The sequence below is a fragment of the Prinia subflava genome, chromosome 9 (genome assembly GCF_021018805.1).
Source record: "Prinia subflava isolate CZ2003 ecotype Zambia chromosome 9, Cam_Psub_1.2, whole genome shotgun sequence".
In the NCBI taxonomy this organism is placed as follows: Eukaryota; Metazoa; Chordata; class Aves; order Passeriformes; family Cisticolidae; genus Prinia; species Prinia subflava.
In genome coordinates, this window is record NC_086255.1 from 13,389,427 (window position 1) to 13,415,134 (window position 25,708).

At 44.9% G+C, this 25,708-nt stretch overlaps 1 protein-coding gene across 1 annotated transcript in view; it reads right to left on the reverse strand.

Moving 5' to 3' along the window:
- Positions 1-1,427: 1,427 nt before the first annotated feature.
- Positions 1,428-25,708, reverse strand: part of ARMH3 (armadillo like helical domain containing 3) — a 122,675-nt gene continuing 98,394 nt past the window's right edge. Inside the window, exons 25-26 of the mRNA XM_063405478.1 lie at positions 9,633-9,749; positions 1,428-3,757 (exon numbers count right to left, since the gene is read on the reverse strand). Coding sequence (XP_063261548.1) covers positions 3,665-3,757; positions 9,633-9,749 — 210 coding nt within the window. The 3' untranslated portion in view covers positions 1,428-3,664. The remainder of the gene's footprint in view (positions 3,758-9,632; positions 9,750-25,708) is intronic.

Here is a 25,708-nt window from a genome sequence, read left to right on the forward strand (position 1 = left end):
CCCCTGGGCACAACCACACTGTGCTACAGGTGTGGAGAACCAGGGCTCTGACCAGCAAAGGACTCTCAGCAGCCCCAGGGGCCTCCAGGTCCCACTAGCCTTGCAATAGCCCTCCTCTAGACTCCTGGCCCAAACTGCTCAAATTCTTCTGTCTGCTCTCCCCCTGAAAGCATCGGTAAAGCATTAATAAGTTGCCACCAGCAGAAAAGCACATCTTATCCTAGCCCCTTTGGATTTCTACTTTCTACTTTCCAAAGCTGGGCTTTACCTCTTTCCTTTCAGGTTACTGCAATGGCTCATCTGCCAAAAACCCCATCATACTTCTCTCCAGCATGACCCTGCTCATACCAACAAGTACCAAATGGGAAAACAGAGCCCCACAGCAGATGAGAATAAATAAAATAAATAAAAGAGGCCCAAAAGGCCTCAGTGCTGACACCAAGAGTTGCAATAGCCATGACAAAGAAGAGGACAAAGAGGTTTGCAAACCAAACACAGCAGGTGGGCAAAGGTACACTCTACTGTCTGGCTGAGGTACATGAGCAGGGGTTTGCTACTACCTGCTCCTGGCAGCTCCAAAGAACAGACAAAACACCATTTGGAGCTGCTGGCCCGTGCAGGGAAGACTCAGCTCCTGAGGAGCTGCCTCTCTCTCGAGTCTACATGAAAAGTGGGACCTGTAAGAGCTAAGGAAAAAAAATCAAAAATCACAGTGGTACTTATAAAACAACTCTTAGTAACTCCCTCCAAAGTTTAGCTTAAATTCAATTCTCTTCCAGGTCATTATTTTGTAAAATATTTGTCTCCCTACAGTTGGCTGCATAATTTAAAGGAAGCAATCTGATTTCTCCCCCCACTCCCCAAGCCTCCAAAACAGCTCTTCCAATAACAGACAGAGTTATGAATTAGATATAACAAAATACACTCACCTGCTCAGATCAGATACAGGAAAGTTTGAGGCTATCACACACATCCTGAAGCTGAACATTAAGATTTAAATGACTTTCTGCTCAGTTCAAGCTGGCCTCAAAACACATAGTAGTAGGGTGTTTAGCAAAGCAGGTAAATGTGCAGCAGAATCTGTGAGCAGGAGTCTGCTGACACCAGCAACAGAGAGCATCACACCACGCACAGGCAGGTCCCTGCATCCCTTGTTCATGGGCTCTCAGCCTTGCTCATGGTTTCCTCAGTGCCAGCCACAGGGACACATAAGAGGAAGAGGGATGCTTATGGTACCTGCAGACTGGATCAAGGACAAAGCATCACTGTGCAGTGCCACCACCTCCCTCTGAACAGGCAGGAAGAGCCCAAGGGCAGGTGACAGCACTGTTGCAGCCAGTGTGGCACCAAATAGTGGCAGGGCCACTCCCACAACCACCCCACTCTCCCTCGTGGGAAGGACAAACACTGCACACTCCAGACAGGAGGGGCTCTGCTATTTATTGAGCTCTAGGTTTGTATGTACATCCATTTACAGTGCTTGGTTCAGTGACAGTGTGACAAGAGGACATGTATCACAGTCTTCCCCAGCTCAGACTTGGATGAGGGCTAGGCTCAGGAACTGATCTCACACATGCCTGGGCTTCTATGACGATCCAGCAAGGGAGCATCGTCAGGGAGACAAGACAGCTGAGCCCAGAGTGAGAAGCTGAAAATTCCGGAGGTTTCGAGTCAGAAGCAGACTCATCCCAAACTCTCTCACATATGTATCTAGGCTCAGCCTAAACAGGCTCAGAGAACAGGGGGCATGAGGACAGCTGGGTAACTCAATGCTCCAACAGTCACCTCAAGTCCCCTTGAGAAGGAACTCCCCCCTCAGGGGTGAGATCCCCTTCTATCCCCCCCAGACAAGCACCATGTACTGCAAACATCTGTTTCTTGTTTTCCACTGGAAAAGCTGCCTCCTCTACATGCCCTAGCCTGTTCTCAAGCAGTGATTTTATGGAGCCTGCTTGCTCTCCTGAGCACTGTCCCTCTGACACATACACATTCCCATACACTTGCATGGCAGAAAGCAAATAAATGTCTGGCTTAGCTGTTAAAAGCCAGACAATTCCCTGCTGAGGAATAGTATCATCTGCTGAGAGAAGCCAGTGCTCCCCAGGAAAACATAGGGACCTCATCGGGTGTTGTGCCCAGTGGGTGGCCAAGGACACAGCTTTCAGTTTCCCTTGCTCATAGCAGGTAAGATGAAACATTAACACAATTAACGCACATTAGCATGAAAAAGGCCTTGCCTAAAAATGGTGGCAAATGAGCATGACATCCACATTACTCAGACTAACCTACAAGGCTAAGAGCAGGACTAGGCACTTTTTAAAAAAACACCTGTTTTCTAAGGGGGAGGAAAAAAAACCCCTGTGGATCTGGGATGTAAATAACTTCTCTACTTTAGTCCACCAAGTCAGATCCTAATATCATAACACCACTGCTGGGAGCTGAAAATGCATGAGCAGGGAACAGATGTGGAACGGGTGTTTATGCTGTGTATTCCTGAGCTGGGAGCCTGCCCCAGCACTCTGAACAGGCTCTGCCAGATCTGGGCACCTCTGAAGCGCTGGCTCTGGGAGCAGAAAGGCCTGCCTGTGCCCCACAGCACCATCCCAGAGCTCTTCCTTAGGAAGCCCTCAGCAGACCGTGGCTGTAAGTCCCTTGGTGAAGACAGGAGGGCGAGAGAGCGAAGTCACTGCTTCTCCAGATGCACTTTAACTGTGTGCTACACACAAGGGAAAACTGGAGACTTCTTCATTTATGAAGGTCACCAGGCACCTGCAAATGTGTGCAAGGCAGATGTTCCTGTGAGGAAGAGGAGGATTGTCACAAAGCAGTCTCTGATGGGCAATAAGGTGAGTGGGGAGAAGAAGTCAGCCTGTCCTCTGCCCCATGAAAACTAAATACCTAAAAATGTCCATCTACCTTAGAAACAGTGGAAGCAACAGTGACCCGAAGCAGAGCTGGTCTCCAGTAACAAAGTGCTCTGTTTGATGATCCATATTCTTGTATACTGGCTCACACTGGACCCTGTAAGCCAACAGCCTTCGAGGCAAAGTTTCCCCTTCTCCAGAAATCTGATGGCTTGGTTGAAGTGACACCTTCTGACATCAGGAGACAGCAGTGAGCAAGGTCTGCTCCTTGGGGAAACTGCTTTATAATCCAGAGCCATTCCCAATAGGATGGCAGTGGATTTGACTTACAGTACAGGTGGACATGCTGATCCAGGCTGATGGAAAAGCCACAGCCCTCACCTGGGACCAGAGAGCTTTCCCCATAGAGCAGGTAAGCAATCTCTACCCAGAACAGTTTCACACAGCTGGGCGGGTTTTATTATTTCAGTTGTGAGCTCTCCCCAGCTCTGCTACAAAGGTTTCCAGTGCATTTTCCCTGAGGCTGTGGAGGGAATCTCCCATTGCTATGTCACAGGAATGGCTGCCCACTCCCACGGCACCATAAAAAAATGCTTTCTCCTCAACACACCAATCACCTCTCCTCAGCCCGAGTTCTGTTTAAACACATTCTTTTGGGATCAAACACACAGCAGCAGGCGTTCCCCTAAAAGAAACACAGTCCCTTCCGCAGGCAGGAGGCAAGGGGTGACCGGCCGCAGCGCTGGAGCGCCCTGCCCACGCGGGCCCGTCTGCTCAGCCGGCGCAGCGGCGGCCCCGCTTCAGGAGATGGTGGAGAACTCCTTCAGCAGCAGCTCCTGGCTCAGCGTGTTGAAGGCAAGGTTCTTCCTCACATTGATGCTGATGGAGCGAACCTGACAGAAACAAAACGAGATGTTTTAGCCACGGGACTCTTCCTAGCTCCGCATGAGCCTGGTAGCTTTGACACTGCTGACCTCCATGCTCAGCGTGAAGCTGTTTTGCATTTACAGCTCCACAGCAATTGCTGCAGCAAGTTCTCACTGAGACTCCAGCCTAGCAAGGAAATGCTGAGGTTCAGCCATTTCTTGGAAAAACAGGATTGTCTACACTGACATCACACCATGAGAGTAAATTCCCAACGAGAAAGGGTTGGAAGAAGATGCACTGTGTGGATGCATGAGCTATGATGTGTTTCCTCTTCTGGGGCAAAGAGATGGGGGAAGTGAGCATTCCCAAGCTGCAGCTTAAAGATCATATTTTATCAATGCCCTCTGGAGTGCCAGCAAGCATTTCCTGGATTAATGCAGTGCCACGGCCTCTGTCCTGCTCCAGGACCCACAGAGCCAAAGATACAGACTGAAGGAAAGGAGAGAGGCTATGCTACTGTGCTGTGAACACAAATTATCACCCAGGCTGGCAGAAACCCCTGGGTTCAGAGCCAGCTATGTGTACTCCAAGTGCTGTACACGTGCAGCTGGCTCCCTGACTGTCTCTGAAGAAGAGACACCTTTATCCCTCAGTGACACCCAGACTTCTGGTCACCCACAGAGCATGAAGAAGAGCTGGGCAGCTCTACTGACAGCAGCTTCCCTTCCCCCCTCATGCCTGCAGACTTGTTGGCCAAATACGCAGGCCCCAGACTGGGCTCAGTCTCAGCTGCACTTGGCAACGAGAAAACAAAGTCAAACATCATCTGTGTCAGCGACTGTGCAGCAGTGACAGAAAGCAAAACTGACACAAGCTCATCCAAACAACAGGATTACAGTTCCCAGAGACTCGGAGCCTGTGATAATAAGGTTGTTGCTGACCTGGTTAGTGTTTTGTGCTTTATAGAAGCACTGGGGGAAGAATTATATAGATGCATAATGAGGAATCAGCACTGGGGGCTGGAAGAGCACACATATATATATATTTATATATATATATACACACACACACATACTGCCAAGGGTCCCACTTGCTACCCGGTGAGAAAAACACACAGAAAGGGCAGAAAGCTACCCAAAAGGCAGAATGTGTAAGAGAGGGAAGGAAATCAAAATTTGGAAGGTTAAGAGGGAAAGCTGTGAAATGAACCCCAGTGTACCCCACTGCATATACCCAAACAACCTGAGCATGCCAGCAAGAATGTCTACCCTAAAAGACAAAGTGTTTAAGCTTTATGTCATCTGCAGAAACCACAAACTCTCCTTCATAAGGATGCTTGGCAGAGATCCCAAGGATTCTTTGTTCCCTTGGAGCACCTCCTCAACTCTCTTTTTTAGCTGTCCATCCTCAAATAGTTTGGGACCATGTCTTGTGAGATAACCACAGTTGTACCCTGTGTTTAACACCTTCAAGGGGTCTCTAGAACGCTGGCTGGCATGGAGCTGTGCTGCTGCCAGGAGACAGGAGTCCCACTGGCAGGATTTGGTCCCAGTCCTACCAAGAGCTCCAATAGAGAGCCTGTTAGCTCTCACAAGAAGGAAAGAACATGAGTAACAAGCTGTGAGGACTCTCTGCCCTGGGGAATATGAATGCCTGAAGAAAAGGGGCAGATGCTACAAGCAGTGTAAGCCAGTATCCTTATTCTGACTAAAAGCATTTCTGTGGGTCCCAGCAACAGAAAGTACAAGCAGTAATGAGCTCCTGGCCTCAGGAACTGCTGCCAGAAGTCAGGCACCAGCAGTAGAAGACTCTCAGCTTGTATGCACATCAAGGTCTCCAAGAAGGAGTCTCTGCAAGCCCAGAAAGTGCAGCTGGAGTGGCACAATGAGAACACAGGGCTTAGCAGAAATTGTAGCTATGGGGTAGAGCACAAGAAATTAATTAGCCTGATTAGTTTGCAAAGAGAAGGAGGAATAGAGCAAACACACTCCATTATGTAAAATGAGGTCAGAAAGAGAACAGTGAGTAATATTTATCTGGCTCCCCAGGGAAAGGGTAAGAAATACTCAGCCTAATTTAGACAAAGAAGATTTACACAGGAAAAGAGGAAATACTTTGAAAACCTATGGCCTGTGAAGCGGTGGAGGAGCTCACCTGTAGCTACTGTGGAGCTAGTTTCATTTAAAAACAGCTTCAGGTTTCAAGAGGAGCTTTAGACACAAACTTTGGTCAAGAGCAGTCTAGATGAACGTAGATCTGCCTTAACACAAACTGGGGAGAAGAGTGGGCATGATAACACACAAGAGTGACATTTACACAAATCTCTGCCCAGTATTTCTTATGCTGTGAGAAATCAGGCAGCCTGAGCCAACCCGCTTAAAAGGTAGGAATAGCTCAAATTAAAGCTAAATCAAGTTATCTCCAGCACCAGGGCTCAGCACAGGGAGCCAGAGCTCATCTCCCCTTTGGAGTTGGAAGACCAAACAGTTACACAGGGATGTGTCTGTCTGTAACAAGGATGAATTTCAGAAGCTTCCTGTAGTCTACCCAAGGTGCTCCATAAGGATATACCCCAGGACATCTCCTAGCTTGGTGCAGTGGGCAGCCCTGGTCTGGCTGCCAGCCTGGAATTTGCCAGATCTCTCCAGACTGGCTTACACAAAGGCCCCCAAACTGCAGAAATTAAGGTCAGAGCTTGAACATTCAATCTGCCAGGAAGTACAAGCAGAGCACATGTCCTCTCTTGCTTTTGTATAGAGTATCCTTGAGAATTAGGACCAGAAGAGCTTTAAAATTGTTTTCTTACTATTAGACCACAAATGTTGAAGAAATGGAAAATGCATGAAATGCTGACATCACCTGTGGAAGGATGAGTAAATGAAAGAATGGATGAAGCAAGGGCATTAACCATGGGGGGGAAAACATGATTAAGTTCTAGTTTTGTGTCATTAGAGCTGGAAGTGTGCAAGGTTGTACCGACACTCCTATTTCACAGCAAGTCTCATCAATTAAACCTAGTCCTAATCAACAAACAGCCCTCAAATTATTTGTACAATGAGAAGAAGGTTTACACTGACTACTACACTTAATTAAAAGTCAAATTAATGTAATTTCCCCAGTAGAAATCAATCCCTAATCAGACTACATTGAGACTGATGAAACCGATCTAACTGCAAAGACAGCGAATGTTTTTGAAAGATGCTGAAATCTCTTTCCACACATTCCTCCAGCTGCAATGTGAGGGTCCAAAAGCTCTCATCCAAACCATTCATTCTATCAAAGCAGCACAGACCTCAAATGACATCCCTGAGGCTTCAAAGGACAAGAAGTAAGAAGTGTTAGAAAACTTCTTAACTTCCTTCCTTTGGCCCCTCAAAGGCAGCACAACATGCCAAAAAACCCATCTGATAAAACAATCTGCACATCACCTTCCGCCACAATGTGGCTGCAGTACCGCAGCCTTTGAAAACCTCTTTGTAAAGAGAACAGGAGAAGAAAGCAGATTTTTCTTTGGGATTAGCAAGATAGAGCAGCGCTGAGGCAAAGCAAGAGAAGCAAAGCAGTGCATTAGCAAGGCAGGTCAAAGAAGTGAGAACAAGATTTCTAAGCATAAAGGAGCCCCCAGAATGGCTTGGGGAAGCTTCTGCTTACCTACTTAATGGGAGCAAAGAGAGATAAAAAGACAGCTGAAAAGGAAAATGTCTCCTCTGTGTCATTCCCCACCCAAGAAGGGTTTGCTTTGATGCAAACATTTGCAGACAGTAATAAGAACACCTGGCAGAATCTGGAAAGAATTATTTGCAACCAGATCCTGTCCAGGAGGGCCTGATGGGATCAATGTGAATTCAGAAACCTGTAGTTCACCATCCGCCCTGCTCCTTTAGTACAGCCCACAAAGAGAATTGCAGCAACTTTCCTCTGCCCCCTCCAAGAAATCCTGTAAACTTCAGAGGTTGAACACAAAGCAGTGGGTCAGGGGGTATTATCCAACATCAGACCACCAACAGAAGCTGAAGTAAAGACTCCAAAGCTTCACAAAAAAAAAAGCAAGTACCTGGTCTGAGGAGGCTGTGGCAAGGACAGGGCAGATTAGGGCCTTTTTGATGAGTTGTTTGAACAATTAATAAAGCCATCAGTTACTGTGCAGCTAGAGAAAAACAGGGTGAGGAGGCTGGGAGGCCAACTGGATTTGCTGAAGACAAATCATAACGTATCAGGTTCATTCCCCGCTGTGTTGAGGGAACAGCTTAATGGAATGCAGGGGATTTTCTGTAGCTGTGAGTAAAGAACATTTAATAGGGTCCCAATTCTCAGGGCATCTAGAGATGTGGATTAAACAGATTCACAACTGGGTCAAATCAGCACATTTATACAGTAATTATTCAGGCTTTTATATGCTCTTGAGGAGAGGGTCCCAGGGGTACCTGGATGGGCAATTTTCAGAAGGGAGTTGACGAGCTGGTTATGATAAACAGATTCTTAAATGATACAAAATTGGGATTTTGAAAAAAACTGGAAAGTGGTCTAGGAAGAAAATAATTTTAGCTGAAGTGTTTTGTGGCTGTGATGATTATAGGACTCAGAATATCATTTTAATCAAATGGCATGATTGGCCTGAGATTCTGCCAGGCCAAGTGGAAAGTGGGATGTGCAGGAAGCAGAGCAGTCATCTGGCCAAGGGGAACGAGATGCTGGCTGAAACTGGGAGCCCTTGGGACAGAACAGATGACAACAGAAACAGGAATGTGTCTTATTTCCAGGGTACAGTAGCAGAAGAAGCCTGTGACACAAAAAGGCTATGGCCAAATTTCTTTGCATGTATTCCAGGAAAGCTGTGTCACGCAGCAGGCCAGAGAGGCAAAAACAAGCACAAAAGAACACAGAAAAATAGCATAGAAACAATTGCAAGTGGTTTTGCCTGCATACTACCCAATGTCAGGGCTGGAATGACCCCAAGAGAGTTAAAAGCATTCTGTAAAAGGAAACATAACCAATTCAGGTGCCTGTTCTGGAGCAGAGCTGACAGAGGAATGCACAACAACATGCCCCAGCTCATGGAGACTCGTGACAGAGTAGGCAGGCATCAATTACTCATCAATCAGCAGGGACAGAGCTGGGAGAAAGAATCGGTTCTCAGACTGGTGGAGAAGCCTGCCAAAGTCAGAGATACCTCCCTTTGGTGAAGCTGTAATGATTCAAGAGTGAGGCTTCCCTCACAGACCAGCCACTACAAAAACACTGCCTCCACACTCATATGGCTGTTGGACAAGAAAGGTTCCATCAAGGCTCTCTGGAGCAGGGTAAGCAAGCTGGCTTGCTGAAGAATTATAACTATCAACCTGAATTATTTAGACTCATTTTTGTCTTTGCTCTGTAATTTTTGTGGATCTTCCTACCATCTGTCTTCTCCTCTGGCAGATAGAGACAGGACTAGGGAATGCCTTCACTTTCTTTGCTTGGAAACTCCTCTTTGTGAGTGATGAAGGAAAGCCATGAGAAGGAAGGTGTTTCACCAGTCCCAGACTTCATGGTCCCCTTAACACCAGCAAAAAAGCAAAGTTGCTTTGTGTGATTAACCCTGGTGGGAGCAGTCAACTTATCCCCATACAAATTTAACAGTACAAAGCACAGCAAATCCCCATGGCAAAAGGGACAGGGACCATCTGACCAGTGCTGGCCTAAGCAGCCTGGAGGTTCCTCTTCAGCCACACAGGGAGCTCCAGGAAGCTCTCAGATCTGTTAAGCCATGCCGTGTCTGTCTAGATCCTGCTCCTGCCCTGTCTTTGGAGGCAGTCCAGTGCAGTAACAGGACTGCCCAGCTACACCCCAAACACATCTGCCCAGGCCCCAGCAAAAGTTGTGACAGAGGGCTGTTGATTGCTCAGAGGCAAGGCAGCTTACCAGCTCTTTGAAGAAGGCAGCCTCCTTGTGCTGCTCTGAGTAGCGCTCGTACTGGTCCAGTCCGTCCTGCAGCTTCAGGGTCAGCGTGTCATAGTTGGACCGCACCACTTCCAGAACCTGCCAGAAACAGCCAAACACAGCACAGGAATCAGTACCCACAGACTCCTCAGCACAGCAGGAGCAAGGCTGAGACAGATTACAACTCTGGCACCTGTTTTCACAACAGAGTTGGCTTTAACAGCCGATATTTGGCTCACGATTAACAACATGGAGGTGGGCACTAAAGTCTTCCTAATGCCAAGGAACAGTCCCGAAATTTACAGAATTTCTCCATTCATGAGAATGGTAGATGGAACCTGTATCCATGACAGCAGCAGCTTTCTGTCATCAGAATTAGACATATTAATAAATCAAGCAACTAATTACCACATGTACACCCAGATGCAACACAGAAGCACAACACAAACACAGATTTGCCCAGCCCCATGGTGCTTCCAAGGTTAGTTTTGCCACCACACTTCCCTCCTGGCTGGTGAATCACCATTCACAGCCTGCTAAATCACCAGCTTCTAGAGCTGCTCAGGTCAGCTTCCATACAGAGCACTGCATGTCTCTCCTGATAGGAACAAGCTTCTGACAGGCACTAAGAGAAGACCAGCCTTGGTACAGACTCTGCTTTTAGAAAGACATGAAGACATGCATCCAGGTCTTTCTGCCCAGGAGATACTTGACTGTCAGCCTTCACTGCAGCCAAGGCAGTTCCAGCTTTTATTACTGCACTACTCTGCTTCCAGTGTTGGGCTATACTTGCAGATTCACAGTTACACATCTCTGTCCTATTGAACAATTCATTTTCCTAACTAGGGAACACCAAGAGGGAGTCCCACAATAACTTTTAGCTTTAAAGCATTGCATGGACTAACATATTCCTCAAAGCATTTGTGAGAGTGTTAGTACAATAATGTTCCTACAAGGAACCATAGAGGTCAACACTCCTGGGCAAACATGTGCCTGAAATGATTCTCCTAACACATGAACTTCATTCTTAGGCTGCTGCCATTTGCTCTGAGAGCTAAAGAGAATATCAAGAATATCTGAGGTTTGCACTACAGTAACCCCTGCTTATGACATGCTTCAGTAGGAAGACACAGTAAAAGGTGCACAGGAAGAGGACCCTGCTCCAAGGTATCACAATTCAGAAAAGATCCTAAGAGGAGCACTGCAGAGGAAGACAACAGTGACCTTGCACTTCTCCTCTTGTACTCCCAACAATGTAAGCACTACTCTCAGCTGCCCCTTTAGGCAGCTGGCAGCTCCTGCCCTTTACAGGACTGAATCTTGTCCTTACATCCTTTATTCTAAGAAATCTAAAGTTGCTTAGGGTTCCCTCAAAAGCTTGTTTTCCCCCAAATTCTGCATGTGCACAGAGACACTCATGCTCTGTACCTGAGGTGGCAGAATCTACAGGGAATCATCCAAATGAGGACTAGGGGCAAAAAAGGGGTTCCAAAAGTGGTTCCCAGGTGAGATGGACATGCAGTAATCTCTGCAGCTCAACTGTCCTCCAGCACTGCAGACACAAGCTAGGAATAGGAATAAGCATTTGGACTTGAAGGTCTCAGATTCTCATTGACTCTGCAATGTTATTTAAGAACAGCTTGCCAGTATTGCAAAGGCTCAGAGCCTCCTCTCCAGTACTCATTTCCTAATGCTGTTTTGTTTGTCAGCTCCACTGGCAGAAAGAATCCCCTGCAATGACATCCATCTCCAAATTCAGCCTGCCCTTCTTGCTCCTGTGTGCAGAAGCTACAAGAAGTACTGCAGAGCCAAGAGCAATGATGAAAGAAAGTCACCTGGGCACAAGAATAACTATCCACTAGGGACAGAGTGTAATAGCATAATGCACCTTCTTCTGAGCAATGAAGGATCTGGCAGCTTGCTCCTGTCAATCAGAGGAAGCCAAATTGACCAAGACTAATAAGCTGCAGAGGAAGAACCAGACTTGAAAGGTGAGGAGTTGAACAGGCTTCTCCAGCAGTAATTCAAGAGCAAAGGCATTTTATTCAGGGCTACCAGACTCCCCAGGAACCTTCCCTTCAATCTCCTTGTATTCCCACACACACAGGCATGCACAGTGCCACACAGTAGTGATCACTCAATGGATGCACATGTTTCTTTAGGAACAATCAGGATTCCTCCTTGCTAGCTGTGAGTAGAGATCTCTTCAGATACTCAAAAGAAGCACCCTCAAACCATGGTGAAGAGAAGTAAACTCTGAGGGCAGCAGTGAGCTCTGTAACCAGAATCCTTTAAATCTGCCCTCTTGCATCACCTTTGAAAGGCAGCTAAGAACTCAGTTTGATACTTTAGGATGAGGACAGGGAAGGAAAAAGAGGCCCCCAAAGTCTCTACTCTGCTACTTATTGTAATCTCTGCAGTGAGCTTGAGATCAGCTTATCCCTTCAGCTGTGTATTTCATTGGCTTCTACTCCTTATCTCCTTTAATTATGAAATAGAACTTAAAAAGAAAGGGTAAGTTAAAAATAAACAGCTTCTCCCCACTGCCTGATAATTTCCCTTTCTTGCTGCTGCTGAGAAAAAAATGCTACGTGGGATCTGAGATAAACCCACTCACAGATCATTTCAACTTCATACCTTGTAATGGATAGAAACTGTTACTGAGATTAGGACCTGCCATCCTTGAGATGATTTCACCTGCTCTTTAAGATGCAGCTGCTAGACAGAGGACAGGTCAAAGAGCAGCAGAAGGCATTAAGAACATCTAACAGATGATTTAAAAGGCATCAACTTCCTACACACATGACAAAAAACCTCACATCCTCTGTGTAATAGAAGACTGTGTCTTAGCATCCTTTGCCCTTCTTACACATTGCTTTGACTTTTGCTCAGGAAAACTACTGCAGGAAGAACAGCCTTTTTCCTTAAACACACAAGATCTTTATCTGCACCTTTCTGTCAGATACAAAGGAACTAGAGCAATTTAATTTTGAGATTAAAGCATTTCTCCTTCAAAGTCTTGTTCAACCCATTCTTCTTGGACATCTCTGGTCTAGAAAATATGAATTCCAAGATGGTCAAGTGTGAGAAGGGACTTTAAGGAAGGGACTTCTGGCTGCTCTTCCAAACAGATTTTAAATAGTCATTCAGATTTTTACAATCTCATGAGAAGCTGGAAAAACACCAGTTTTAGTGTCAAGCAAGGACAGACAAACTGGAACTGTAGATGATCTTCAAGGAGCTTGATGTGACATGCCTCAGACTGCAAGGATAAACGTGCAGGGCAAGCTTTTTTTCTTTTCTTTTAATGGTTTACTGGATCTTTACAGTGAAAAAAACACTCCAACCTAATGGAGTCATAATCTAAAAGTCTTTTTGTAGGTTACCTTAGGGGAATCAGAGTCTTAAAAAAGCAGTATGACGGAAGCAAGCAACTCAGACACAGTCAATACAAGAAGAGGGAAGGCTGCTGAATTCCCTTCCTGCAGTTACCTGTATCAGCCCCAGAGGCTACATTCGCTCATTTTTTCCACTGCAACAAACCAGAACTCAGTGGAGCTGCACCACTGTAATTTAAAGATAATTTGCCATCAAATTAACCCCCTGCCCCACTACTCACTCACTGACTGCTTTCCAGAAGTTCCAGAGAAATGCTAGAGATTTAGGTCCCTGAGTGCATGTCCCCAAACCAACTTTCCAGGCGCTGCTCTGAACAGCAAGTGCTTTCTCTGGCATTCAGATTTCAGCTTCCTCCTGCAGCTATAACTGCCCATGCTCCATAAAACTCTCCTTCCCCAGTAATACCAGCAACTTGTGTGTAGAGGCATCCCTTTAGGAACGTGGCAGGAGGGCTGGCTTCCAAAGGAGGGACTGATTGTGGGGCTCAGCTCTCTGCAGAATCCCACCCATGCCATGCCACGTCACTGTACCCAGAGGAACAAGGTTATTTCACAGTCTGTGGCTCCTTACTTCACCCACCAGCTCACCACTGCCTTGCAAACTGGATGGACAATCTTGGTTGGTTGGGTCAGTGGCCTCTTGTGAACACAAGCTCTGAAACCATTTCCCCCAGAAGCAATTGCCCCTGCCCTGAAATTTTCACCATTCAAAACAAACCATCATTTTGCTGTACTAATCACTATACACCGACTTCTTCCTTACTGCACCAGAGCTGTTCCGTCTGACTGATCCTCAACAAGAGCCAACATACTGCACTTCTCCAGGAGAGACCAGTGCTCCTGGAAGACCCTGTTCTGGGGAAACACAAGGATTACACACAGCAGTCTCCTATCCCCATTGTGCCTGGAGAACACTGCTACTTTTAGCAGCAAAGCCACAGTGGAAGCTGCACCAGCAGTAAAACCTAATGGACAACATGCAGCTCTAGGGCCCATCTATCTGGCAGATATAATTTGCTTCATTGCTTAGTAACTTTTTAACCTGCAGAATCTTTCATCATCTGCAGTCTCTGCCTTACTGGAACATAAAATTAGAGAGCACCAGCAATTCACAGCACCCAGCAAAGGACCCAGTGGTGGATAGGTTCCAGGAAGCATGTACGGGTAATGACAGAAAAATAAAAGGAGAAACAGAAGCAAGAACAAATCAAGGTCTCTACACTGCCTTTTTAATCAGCACAGGAAAGCACAAGAATGCAATCAGTCAGCATCACCAGTACCTCACTAAAGCCTCTCTGTGCCCATAAGACAGTCATTAACTACTGCGACACAGGAGAATTTGGAACGGCACTGATTGAATGATCTCACATCAAGCAGAAGGCAAAACACCACCCCTACAACACCCAGGTTAAAATGCACTTGTCCCCTCACCAGCTCCCTGCTGCTCACATGGCTGGGATGGGGGAGGGTCTCCAGGTCAGGACAAGCAAGCCCCCACAGGACAGAAAAGCCAGAGGCTCTGTCCCATCTGCTCCATGCCAGAGGATGGAGCAGCCAGTCTATGGGGCATGTAATGCCAACCTCCCATCAACACCACTGTACAACAGGGCAGAAGAGCTGAGGGCAGCCAAACATGCCTGTGTACCACACACAGAGGGAATTCTGGCAGTCCCACCTCCCAAACCTAGTCAAAGTGCAAAACACCACAAGCAAACTCAGCAGTCTGTCCCCTCAGCTCAGAGGGTAGAGGCTGTAGGAAGAGACCCTAGGGTTTTTGTATGCCAGTAGAAATGTGCATTTTACATTGCAGTCCTCAAACTGGCTTGTTTACTCCAGGTTTAGTACAGATCGTCCCCTTTTTCTCCCTCCTTAATATCTACAACAACTCATAGTCCCTGAGTGTTTCTCCTATGAATCCAACTGAATAGCAACATTTCTCATTGTAATGAAAAGGCTGCTGACACCTGGACTACAAAGAGGCTATTGCCTCTCCATAATAAAGTGCTGGATAATTGACATCAATTTTACAGTAGGAACTTCTAATTAATATGGAAAACGATTTTTTTATTTTTCCAAGTGCCATCACACTTCTCATAGAGCAACTTTAAAGTTGCTGATGCAAGCTGGAGTCTCTGATGAAATTAATCCCCAGAAGCACCACAGACAAAGAACATAACTAAATAATTAGAAGTTAAATAAAAACACACACACACAGCTGCCACATTTCCCAACAGACTCTGCCCAAACCCCAGCTGCACTCATCTCCTTCTCCCTTTCCTCTTTCTCTGTCTGCAGGAGCCAAGTTTAGAGAGAGGCTCCACTAAGGCTGCCAATGCTACACACACATGCTGGAAGCAGCTGCTGTTCACACTGGCTTCCAGAAAAGCACCCTTCCAGGACAGCAGCACAGAGCTTTAGTCTGACCCAACACTACCTTACCTTTGCAGCTATCCTGGAGCTAAATGCAGTGCTGATGCTTTAGCACCATTCCTCACCCCCACGCTGATCAAGCCATGCCTATTAATTCCATGTTCAGGAATGCTAAGACAAAGAGGAGGAGGATGTTGCTATGATAGTTTCACAACTCAGAATCCCAAGACATGCTGCGTGTGCAGCACGTATCTATGGATCCAGAGGATGTGGAGTGGGTCTGATGGGAAAGACAAAGATGTGGGCTGCAGATTCAAGTGTAACCATGCCACATGTGTAAGACACAGCACACTGCCAATCCTGTCCCAGATCTCCTGCATCCAGCAGCTCAGCTTGTACTATATGCAGTGAAGGACCCATGGCCCTCTCGTGTGTGAGCTGAGAGCATGAGCCTGTAAGACAGCCCCCACCAGCTCACACATCTCTTATTCCCAGAGTAGAAGGCATCATGTCTTCTGACCTGAGTACACGAAAAATTGCTGGAAGAAGGATGTTTTTTGAACAGTAAAAAGTTCCGCCAGACCAAAAGATTAAGTGAAAGCAAACAAGGGCAAATTTCTCCTCTGAGGTATGAAACAGGACACCACTGACGTGGGATGCACCAACACTGCTGGGCAGTAGTGCTGTAAGAGGTCACTGGGGAGAGGAACAGCCTGCAGAGGTGGGTGCAGCTGCCCTTGAGCTCCAGGGCAACAACGAGACATGAGTACATGCTCCAGTCTTGCTGTGGAGAATCCAAAGCTGATGGAACTCATGGGAGTCTTGCTCAGTATCTGGAGCTGGACACATGACGAAGTTGAGCAGCACAGAGCAAAGATGAGTGAGCCAGGAAATAGGGAGAGGAGGTGTTTCACCCTGCTCTCCACTGCTCAGGTTGGTGCAGGTCCCACCAGGTTTACTCTGACACTTTTTAATTTGTGTTCACCAATCTGCCTCTGCTCAGCTCACTGAGCATTAGCCAAGACACTGCTTCCTGGAGTTTGGAAGTGAACTGTCTCTGCCCACTAGTTCATCCTTTGTCCCAGCCAGTCACTTCTCGCAGTCCTGCTGATTTCAGTGAACTGCTCTGTGCCAGCCAAACATAAGTCTAACTTTCTATGTCCCAAATCCTTCCTGAGGACTGCTTTTATACATCTGCACTTGAGTGGTATCAAAATCCAGGCCTCATCACTTCTCTACACAAGGCAAAGGGTTTTGATCGTACATAAAAGAGTATCATTATTATTATTTTACTTAGCAACATCAAGGAGGGACATTTCACACCCCCTTTTCTCACCTCAGCATAGAGCCAGTCTGTCAGTAGCTCAGATGTTTGTTCAATGATCTCGCAGGGATCTGTGATCTTTAAAGGAACAAGCCTACAAAGGCAACACTTTCTATCCATGGAGTGTGAGGGTTTGGTTACAGTCTTTCTCCTGTGCCCACAGGTGCCTCTTCTAAAGATAAATAATTTATAAGCTCACTCAGAAAATTACTGTTGTTCTCTGAACTCTGCTAGCAGAAATGGCATCCTATTTTGGGACAAGAGTTATCTGCTTCAGAAATGTTTTAAACCCACAATCCATTAGAAGCCTTAGGTGCTCAACTTTATTTAATGGTGGTAAAAAACACACTGATCCAACCAATCTGGAAATCATTCAGCCTTCAGAAACATCTCAAAGCCAAAACTGTTACCCAGCTCCACCAAGAAGCAACTGTAAATGTACAAAATTGCCCACTCCAAGCTCCAACAGGAGGAGCATTCCCAACAATCAACACCTACTTTAGGGAGCAGTAAGGCTGCAAACAAGGACAAAGGCACGTAACAAGGAAGACATATGGTCCCTATGTGCACAGCTTGCAGGGCGCTTATTTTGTAACACGTATAGACAAGCAGAACAGACGGATGTGGTGATAACCCTGGACATTCCTGCAGCCATCACTAGGACTAGGCAGTGCTGTGCTACAACACCCTCTGAGATCCAGCTGTCAGGCAGCTGAAGGCCTGCCCACCTTACCAGAAAGCCTGTGCCAGGAATCCTTTTGCTGCAGAGCAATTTCAAGAAGTCACGCCTGTACATGCACACGACAACTCCCACATGTGTTAAATGCACTTTGCTCAACCCATTCAGGTTTGGAGCACATGGAGGAAAAATGCACGTAGCTCACACTGCATCTTCTCAAGACCAATCCACCTTTCCCAGTTTCAGAGATGGTCAGTGGGTTTATTCTAAGTGGCATATCCCACATGGCACAAAGAACCTGGTATTCTCTGTGGGACACTGGGTGCTCTTCCCCAGACTGCAGGGACAGGGTCTCCAGGGAATATATAGGAGGTAACTCTGCACTATTCAAGGAAGGAAAACAAGTTCAGTGGGCTTCTGCAAAGGGAACAAACATCCATATACTGCTTAATGCTGGCACTTTCAAAACCCAAGCAGAGGAAAAGAAGTCAAAGATCCTGAAACAAATTATCTTAAAAATTATCAGTTAATAAAATAAGCAGTCTCCAGAGCAGACATTTAGATCTGGAAGGGGAGATAATTCAGAAACTGAATGAGACCCACTAAGCTTGCCTGTTTTTAGAAATTCTGTTGAGAAAGGCAGGCAGTATTAAGAAAGGCCAGGATGATGGCAGGAGCATAAAACCCTGAGATAGATAGATAGATTTGCTATTTTGGAGTTATAGCCCGTTTTGGAGCTGTGAACCCTTATCTCCAGCTGGTGGCATTTATGAAAACATTTCTCACTGTAGGTATGTGAGAGCACTTGCAATTCCACCAAGGCCCAAAATGCACTGCAGATAGCTGTGGACTGGACCGTTAATTTTTTTATTTCCCCTTTGTGCTTACAATTAACTTAAGTGCTGAAATGTGATGGGCTATTCCAGGAGAAGCTTTTTATCTACCAGCTGCATTCTCACAGAGCAGTAAATCAACTGCTGTCACCAAAACATCACACAAGAGGACAAGAGCATCCTTATGCTCACTGTTATCATTCATGCTACCCGTTCAGCCTAAGTGGCTAACCAGCATTCAGCAAATGAATGCTGTGATTTGTGTGCAACCTTTGGTGCAATTCTCTATTTACAGAAGACCTTGTCCTGCTGAACACAGAGGAAAAAAATAGTCAGCAGCAGCTCTTTAGCACTATTTAACTGACCAAAGGAAGACCAGTAACCTTGATCCCCAAAACAAGATAAAAGAGTTTTAAGTTGTGAACCGCTGCTCCAGCTGAATTGAGAAGCCAAGACGTACAAAATTATTACAGAAATCAAAGACAGATATAAGAACCTTAAAAATGGTAGATGAAGATTTTAAGAACAGGTTTGAAATAAAATCTTTCTAGGACCAGTAGCCAGAAAGCATCCTGGCAAATGCTGGAACTCAAACACACAGCTTTCAGCTGAGATTGCCTTGATGAAATGACAACAGGATACCTGATGTACACCAGAGGAAACTGATTCCCAGTAAAGAAATTCAAATTTGCCCAGAAGACAGCTCAGGAAGAAGACTGAATAGATTAAGGCAGGATATGCAATAAAGCCCTTTCTGTTCAATCAAACCCAGACAGAAGTAAGTGCACTGCTCCGGTATGAAGAAACCCAAACCTAATTGTGCCCAAGGAAAAAACAATGGGGAGGCTTATTCTGGTTATGGTCTAATCAAACACCTGCAGTCACATGATGCTTCTGGAACTACATCACCTGGTCAGGTTCACAGAAATCAGCAGAGAAACCAAGAGAGCTCGTAGCCCTCACACAGCCACTACAGATTTCTTTGGGATATAATCATTGCAGAAGAGCATAGAAATAAAACCAAATCAAAACTCACCAGGACTCTGACTTGAAGATCAAGACATGTGAAAGAAGAACACAGACACTCCAAAAGGCTAGGGAGCTTGGCATGCATTTTGATTATCTTTTTTTATCTTTTGCAGCAACTAACAAGCCAATGGCCTTTATGAATGTACAGCCCTGGGTCTGATGCTTGCTGAGAAAAAGTGGATGCTAATCTAGCTCATGACTTTTTTTTTTAATGATCAGAAATCTTTTTAAACTTGGTTTGCGCAGCATGAATAAATTTAATTAAAGGAAGCAGCAAAACTAAATACCAATATGCTAAAAAACTGGCCACAAACCAAGTGGATGCTTGTATTTAAAGTAAGCCAAATCAACATAGGACATGCTAGAGAAAATCAGCTAGGACTGGAGAAGGAAGGTGTATGTTGGAGCGGCAGACATTAGAAAGATCAGTTCCCTAACTCCTACCTACATTTCAGCAATTAGTGGAAGTGATAAAAGGCAGTCATTCAGTAGCCTGAGGAGATGCAATGAAGCCAAGAAAGAGGAAACACTAAGTTCACCCGCCTGACTACATGTGGAAAATGAACTGAGGACTGTTCTCAGGGAAAAGAAAAACTTTTGAATACAAGCAAGAAGTCTTGACAGCCAAGAAACTCATTGAGCAAACAGCTGCTTGATTATTTGCACTATTTTGCAGTTCTTCAGAATGTTTTATGAACTAAGGGCACTGGAATTAATAGATAAGATTTAAAACATGAGTTATCAAAGACTTACTCAGCATCTCCTTTATTTTTGTGTTCTCTCTAATAATTTCTAATTCTCTATTTGTCTTTACGACTACTGTTGAGCCTTGAGTCAACATTTCCAGGCTTATCACAGTGACTCCAGGAGCCCTTTCCTGCAGGACAATATCTAGCAGACTTAAAACTACAGTTTAATGATTCTGAGAGACTTAAAAATTCAGTCTGCAAAAATGTCTTCTAAAGATAGAGCCCAAAAGAAACAGAAGATCTATAGTCAATTGGTTAGCTACAAATAGCTAGAGATACTGTAGAAGCAGTATGCTAAGGTAGCAAGCTAACAAGGAGAGGTGGGCAGTGCTTGGAAGTTTGTGTGACTCAACCCATATAAAAGTCCTAGCTCTTAAGGCTTTTGCAAATCTGGAGTTGGAGCAGATAGCTATAAGCTGCTGGATGATCCTCATAGACAGAAAATCCTGCAGTGGAAACAAAGCTTCAGCTGCAAAGTGTCTGCTCTAAGGCTCCGGTCCAAAAAGTGGTTTAAGTCAATCTAAGTGCAGGTCACCTAGCCTGCAATCCAGAGTCTGGAGTTCTTCCTTCACACGCATTCACTGCAGAAATAAGACTTGCACGCATTCTGCTGTGCAAGTTAGAAGTCTCTTTGTTCTAAACGTAAGTACCAAGGGTGCTGGTGACCAGGCAGTACTGACATCAGGAGGGACTGAGAAGGTAAAGGAGGAGTAGAGATGACTAAAATACTGAGAATGCAGCTGTGCAAGTCAGGCTTATAAGGATTACAGCAGTTATGAAATTCCTACTAAGACAAGAGGATTAAATCAAATCTGTCCCAACTAAGTGACTCCTCACAAACCCCAGACACACTTTGGGATCTTAGACTAATCTGCATTGCACAGTGGAGGAAAAGGAATGGACAAAGTCTGTGATGAAGGCAGAAATAAGGAAACAAAACAATTTCTGATATGCTGAAGGAGTGAAGCTTGTTAACATTTTAATTTGTTGAATTATTCCCTTTTGTGCTGTTGGAATGCGTCATTCTTTTGAAACTCCATCTGGGCAATGACCAGAACTGAAACAGAACAAGACCATTAATGTTTGGAAGCATCCATGGCCAACACAGAAAATGTTTTCTGCCTGCAAAACTAGAACTGCTTAAACTTGACTGCTAAGTTAATTTAAAACGAACATTTAAATGGCTATTGGGACAGATGGAAATGTAGAGGCTACTATCCAAGATAATCACTAGCAAGGGCAGGCCTGATGAAATGCTGAACGCTGTAGGCTGAGACACTTTTTGACTGAAATGGAGATGTGCTGGAAAGCTGACCAGCAGACAGTCAGCAAGGTGAAGCTGAGTGGGAGCAGAGACTTGGGCATGGACCACACACAGAAAACAGCTCAGATGTTTCTGAGAAATCACACTGTCTGCTGCTTATTACTGTCCTTCTCAGAGAAAGACACCCATGTGCAATCTCTGGAATAAACACAGAGGCACCAAAGGTTGCAGACATTCATTTGTTTCTAGTCCTTTCTCCTTATACATGACAGAAACTATCAGAGCCCAAGATAATAGCTATGTCTCTGAAGAAGAATTCCTGGCATGGTTAAATGGCATCTTGCAGTCAATACATATTTGGACAACAAAAAGGCCTTGTATGCCTTGGAACACAGTGTTTATCCTGTAAACATTTCTTCCACTTATGTCCTTAAAATATCAGACCTACCACCCCTTAAGCACCAGCACTCTCACGATTCATATACTCCCAGCAACAACCCCAAACACTATGAGACAAAACTCTTCAGAATGAGTAGCTGAGAAAGACTGAAAAGAGGCATCTTACCACTATGACAGTGAGCTTTTATCTCCACAGACATTCAGATGCTGGATGGGCACGAAGGACATGACACAAAGGTGAGGTTTATTGCTGACAGGCCAGCTAAAATTACAGTGTTGGCTGTATACCCACCACTGACAATCAAGGAAAAGGTGACTTGTGCTGGCATCTGTTCTCTCCAAAGGATGAGGCAAACAAAAGAACATGACCTATGCTTCCTTTCCAAAGCACCTTTAGCTGTTGACTCCTCAAGCTGAGCTGATCAGCAAGTTGAGCAGCAAGCTGGAGAACTACTTGTCCACAATGCCTGCCCTCTGAATCAAAAACATGCACCCTGCTGTCACAGCTCTAAACAGAACCTGCTGGGTTCCTCCTGTTTAGATGGGATACACTGAAGACCTAAATAAAGACAATGCCACTGTCATGGGGACATGGAACTGATCACCAATGCTTCTGCTTTCTCTATATATTTCTCTTTTGCCATATTCCATGGATCAGTACCTGCAGGATCTGTGATGGAAATATCATCTCCACTGAAATTTCTGCAGTGCTTGGAGAACACCATTGTTCTACAGCCTGAAAATCCCTGTGTGAGGATTTAATGCTCCCAAGTGCCTCTTGGACATCAAACATTTTGAAAACTATTAGCTCTGATGGGTTTTTGAATAAGGCTTAGGGAAACCACTTGCTCAGTATTTCTTATGAGAAAAAGGTATCTCTGATCTAGGAGAATAAAAATTACTGAGAAGGAGGAAGAGGAGGAGAAGGAGAAAGAAAGTCCACACAGCCCACATTGCCTGCAGGCAAGGAAATGAGATTTGATTTACTCTGTGGTCCTGAGGTGTATTCAATTTCAGCTTGAATTTCCACTGCATGAATTCAGCTTGGCTGAGCAATGTCCCCATTAGAGACTGTCCAAAGCAATGTAAGATGATCCACAAATGATCTTTGAAGCTGAAGGTTCAAAGCCTTGGTGAGGTGGGTTTTTTAGCATATTTTTGCATGAGCAACCCATAAACCCGTGTCTTTCCAGAAGTTTGAAGAAGACAATATAAAGAAAGCAATTAGATACAGTGCATACACAACGCCTTATTGTTGCCAATTAATCAATTTATTTATTTAGTTCACTGGTTTAATTTCCTCTTCCTACACCACAGAGAACATCTCTGGGTCTATTTTCTATGAGTCAAAAGGATTAGATGACAAGCTGAAGTCACTCACTAAAAGGACCTGAGGGCTTCAGTTCAGGGATTAATAACTCAGCAGCTTTTTCTCCAGATTTTAAAACCTTTAATTTGTACTGCATCAGCTGGCAGTTTTATTTGCACAACTATTTTTGTTTAAATGGGAATCAAACCCTGCTCTTCCCAAAATGCAGCTGCATTGCCCTCTTGGTATTATTCCCACATCCAAATTTTTGACTATACGTAAAGAGGATTTCACGCTTGCTTAGCAAATTTCTTGAGAAACTGCACCTTATACTAATACACAAGTTCAAGTTCTACTTGGCTTTTCCTGACTAACCAGACATACCAGCTGAACAGTCCCCTCAGGAATTCAACACCACTAGAAGGCTTGGGTGGAAGCTTTGGACCTGGTCTCTGTGTCTTCAACTCAGTCTCACATTTCAGAAAAGCTCTACAAAATGTTTCCCCACATTTGACCACATAGTAACACATACTTATGGATTAAGTAGAGGGATCCATTCTCACCCTTGGCTAGCAGAATATATTGGTACCACACTTATCCTGCTAAGAAAGCCAGTGGCAGAAGCTATACAGGGTCACATTTTTAATTACCCTGTAGAGATTGATCTTACAGTTCTAAGCATCATTTGCTAAAGGGATTTTCAGTGAAATAGTGCTATAATTTAACCCCAACACTTTATATCATCTTAGACAGTATGAATAAAACACAGCAGCAATTCTGCAGGTTGAAAAATCCAGGTACTTTAAAGGTCTGGGGTTTCTTACAGCCTGAACTGGCCTGACTAAGGAAAGACTAAATTTCTTCCATATGCCTTTTTAAGGCCCGACTTGTGACTGTGCCTAGAGCTATTATTTGGTGTATTTTCACAAACTGCAATAAGTAGAGCTGTTCACTTTGTTTAATGCTTCTAGACAACAACTGCCATCTATAATCAACTCAGAGAGGACAGCAGGGCAGGGCTGGCAGCAGCCACAGGATGCAGCATAGCAGCAAGTGATGGCTGTGCATTAGGAAAAGGGCCATGATTTTTCCTTCTCAACTCTCTAAAACATGTGAAAGGCACTAATTAACAGGCTACCAAGTCACACAAAGGCTACAAAAAAAGATGTCCCTAGTGTCCTGTTAAAGCCCAATCCTAAGATGAATACCAAGACTTTAGGAACCTACTGCACTCTCCTAGTCACAAGCCTCCAGAATTCCAGAAAGAATTCAAACATCACAAGAACTGCAGAAATGTGAAAAGCAAAAAAGAAATAAAGTGACCTACTTATATTCTGTCATCACATCTTGAAAGAGACCAAATCATAAAATGCCAAAGAGGCATATGTAAAGGAATCCTCTCAAATGCGTGCACTGGTTGCAGTGTGACGGCACTCAGCCACCCACAGAAAAAATAATGGCAGGGAAAAATCTCCAGTCAAATACGGTACCAGAACAACAGTTCAATATCCAGAGAGTAGGGAATATACAGTAGGAGCTACAGAGAACATAAGATGCCTGAGATCTGAAATGCCACTTGCCCTTATCCTAGCAGACTTATTAGAGCCTCTGCCAGGGAGGGACACTGAGCATCAGAACGATCCGACCGCCTTTTCCAAGAGAAATGACAGAAGACAGCTGTCTTAAATATTTTGTGGCTATTTTTCCAGCATCTGTTCTTGACTCAGTTACAAGTGGCAGGGCAGAAGAATGTGCAGCAGTCTGTAAACACCCAGGTACAACTGTGTAAGGTGACTGCAGAGTGTTAACAGCCCAGAGTCTGGATTAACCTTTTCAATAACTACGCTGTTATAAGCACTGGAAAGTAAGGGGCTCAGGGAGAGTGTAGGCAGGTGATTTCCACCTGCCATCCCCCAGGTTTCTACAGATGGATACCACAAAAATAAAAACCACTTATTCCTCAGATTTCCCTTCACAGATTTTTGCATCATTCTTTCCTAAAACAAAGATCAGGATCAAGCCAACTGGACATTTTCCTTCAAGCATCTTAACCTGACCTTTTCCAAACTCATCCCAGAGAAAGGTCTCCCTGACATACCTATGCTGAAGTCACACTGAGTTATGATCTCATGTATGAAAAACATGGCAGCTTCAATCCTCCTCTCACAACAGAACAGTCACCTGCATCCTCAAATCATACTTCACTCAGCTGAAGGGTTTCTGGGTGACAATGAGGGACCAGGCTATGCCTTAAGCTAACAAGACCAGATGTTAACAACTAACTTCCTGAGCAATTAGGACACGAGTGGTCAGTGACCAATTTTGATATGCTAAAACATTTGATATGACATTAACTGCCCAGCCCCAGTACTGCTTAGTCCTAGTTCTGATGCATCAACACACTAAATAGCAACAGAAGCAGTTTAGCACTTTAGGACTCAAGCAGTCCAGGAATATTATTCCTCTGGGCACTATCGAGGGTGGAAAGCTCAGCAAAATCTGCATGATGTGGAAAACTGTCATCAACCAGAGAAATTAAGGTTCAGATCATGTTAATATTCTCCCCTGCAAAAAGTGTGTCATGCTCAGGTATCTGCGAAGAGATGAAGTATTACAGCAGCTTTCTTTTTATTTTTCTGAGAAGGGGAGTTTAGCCCAGCAACAGACCTAAGTTTTCTCTCTATGCCTATAAAGTGACTTGTAG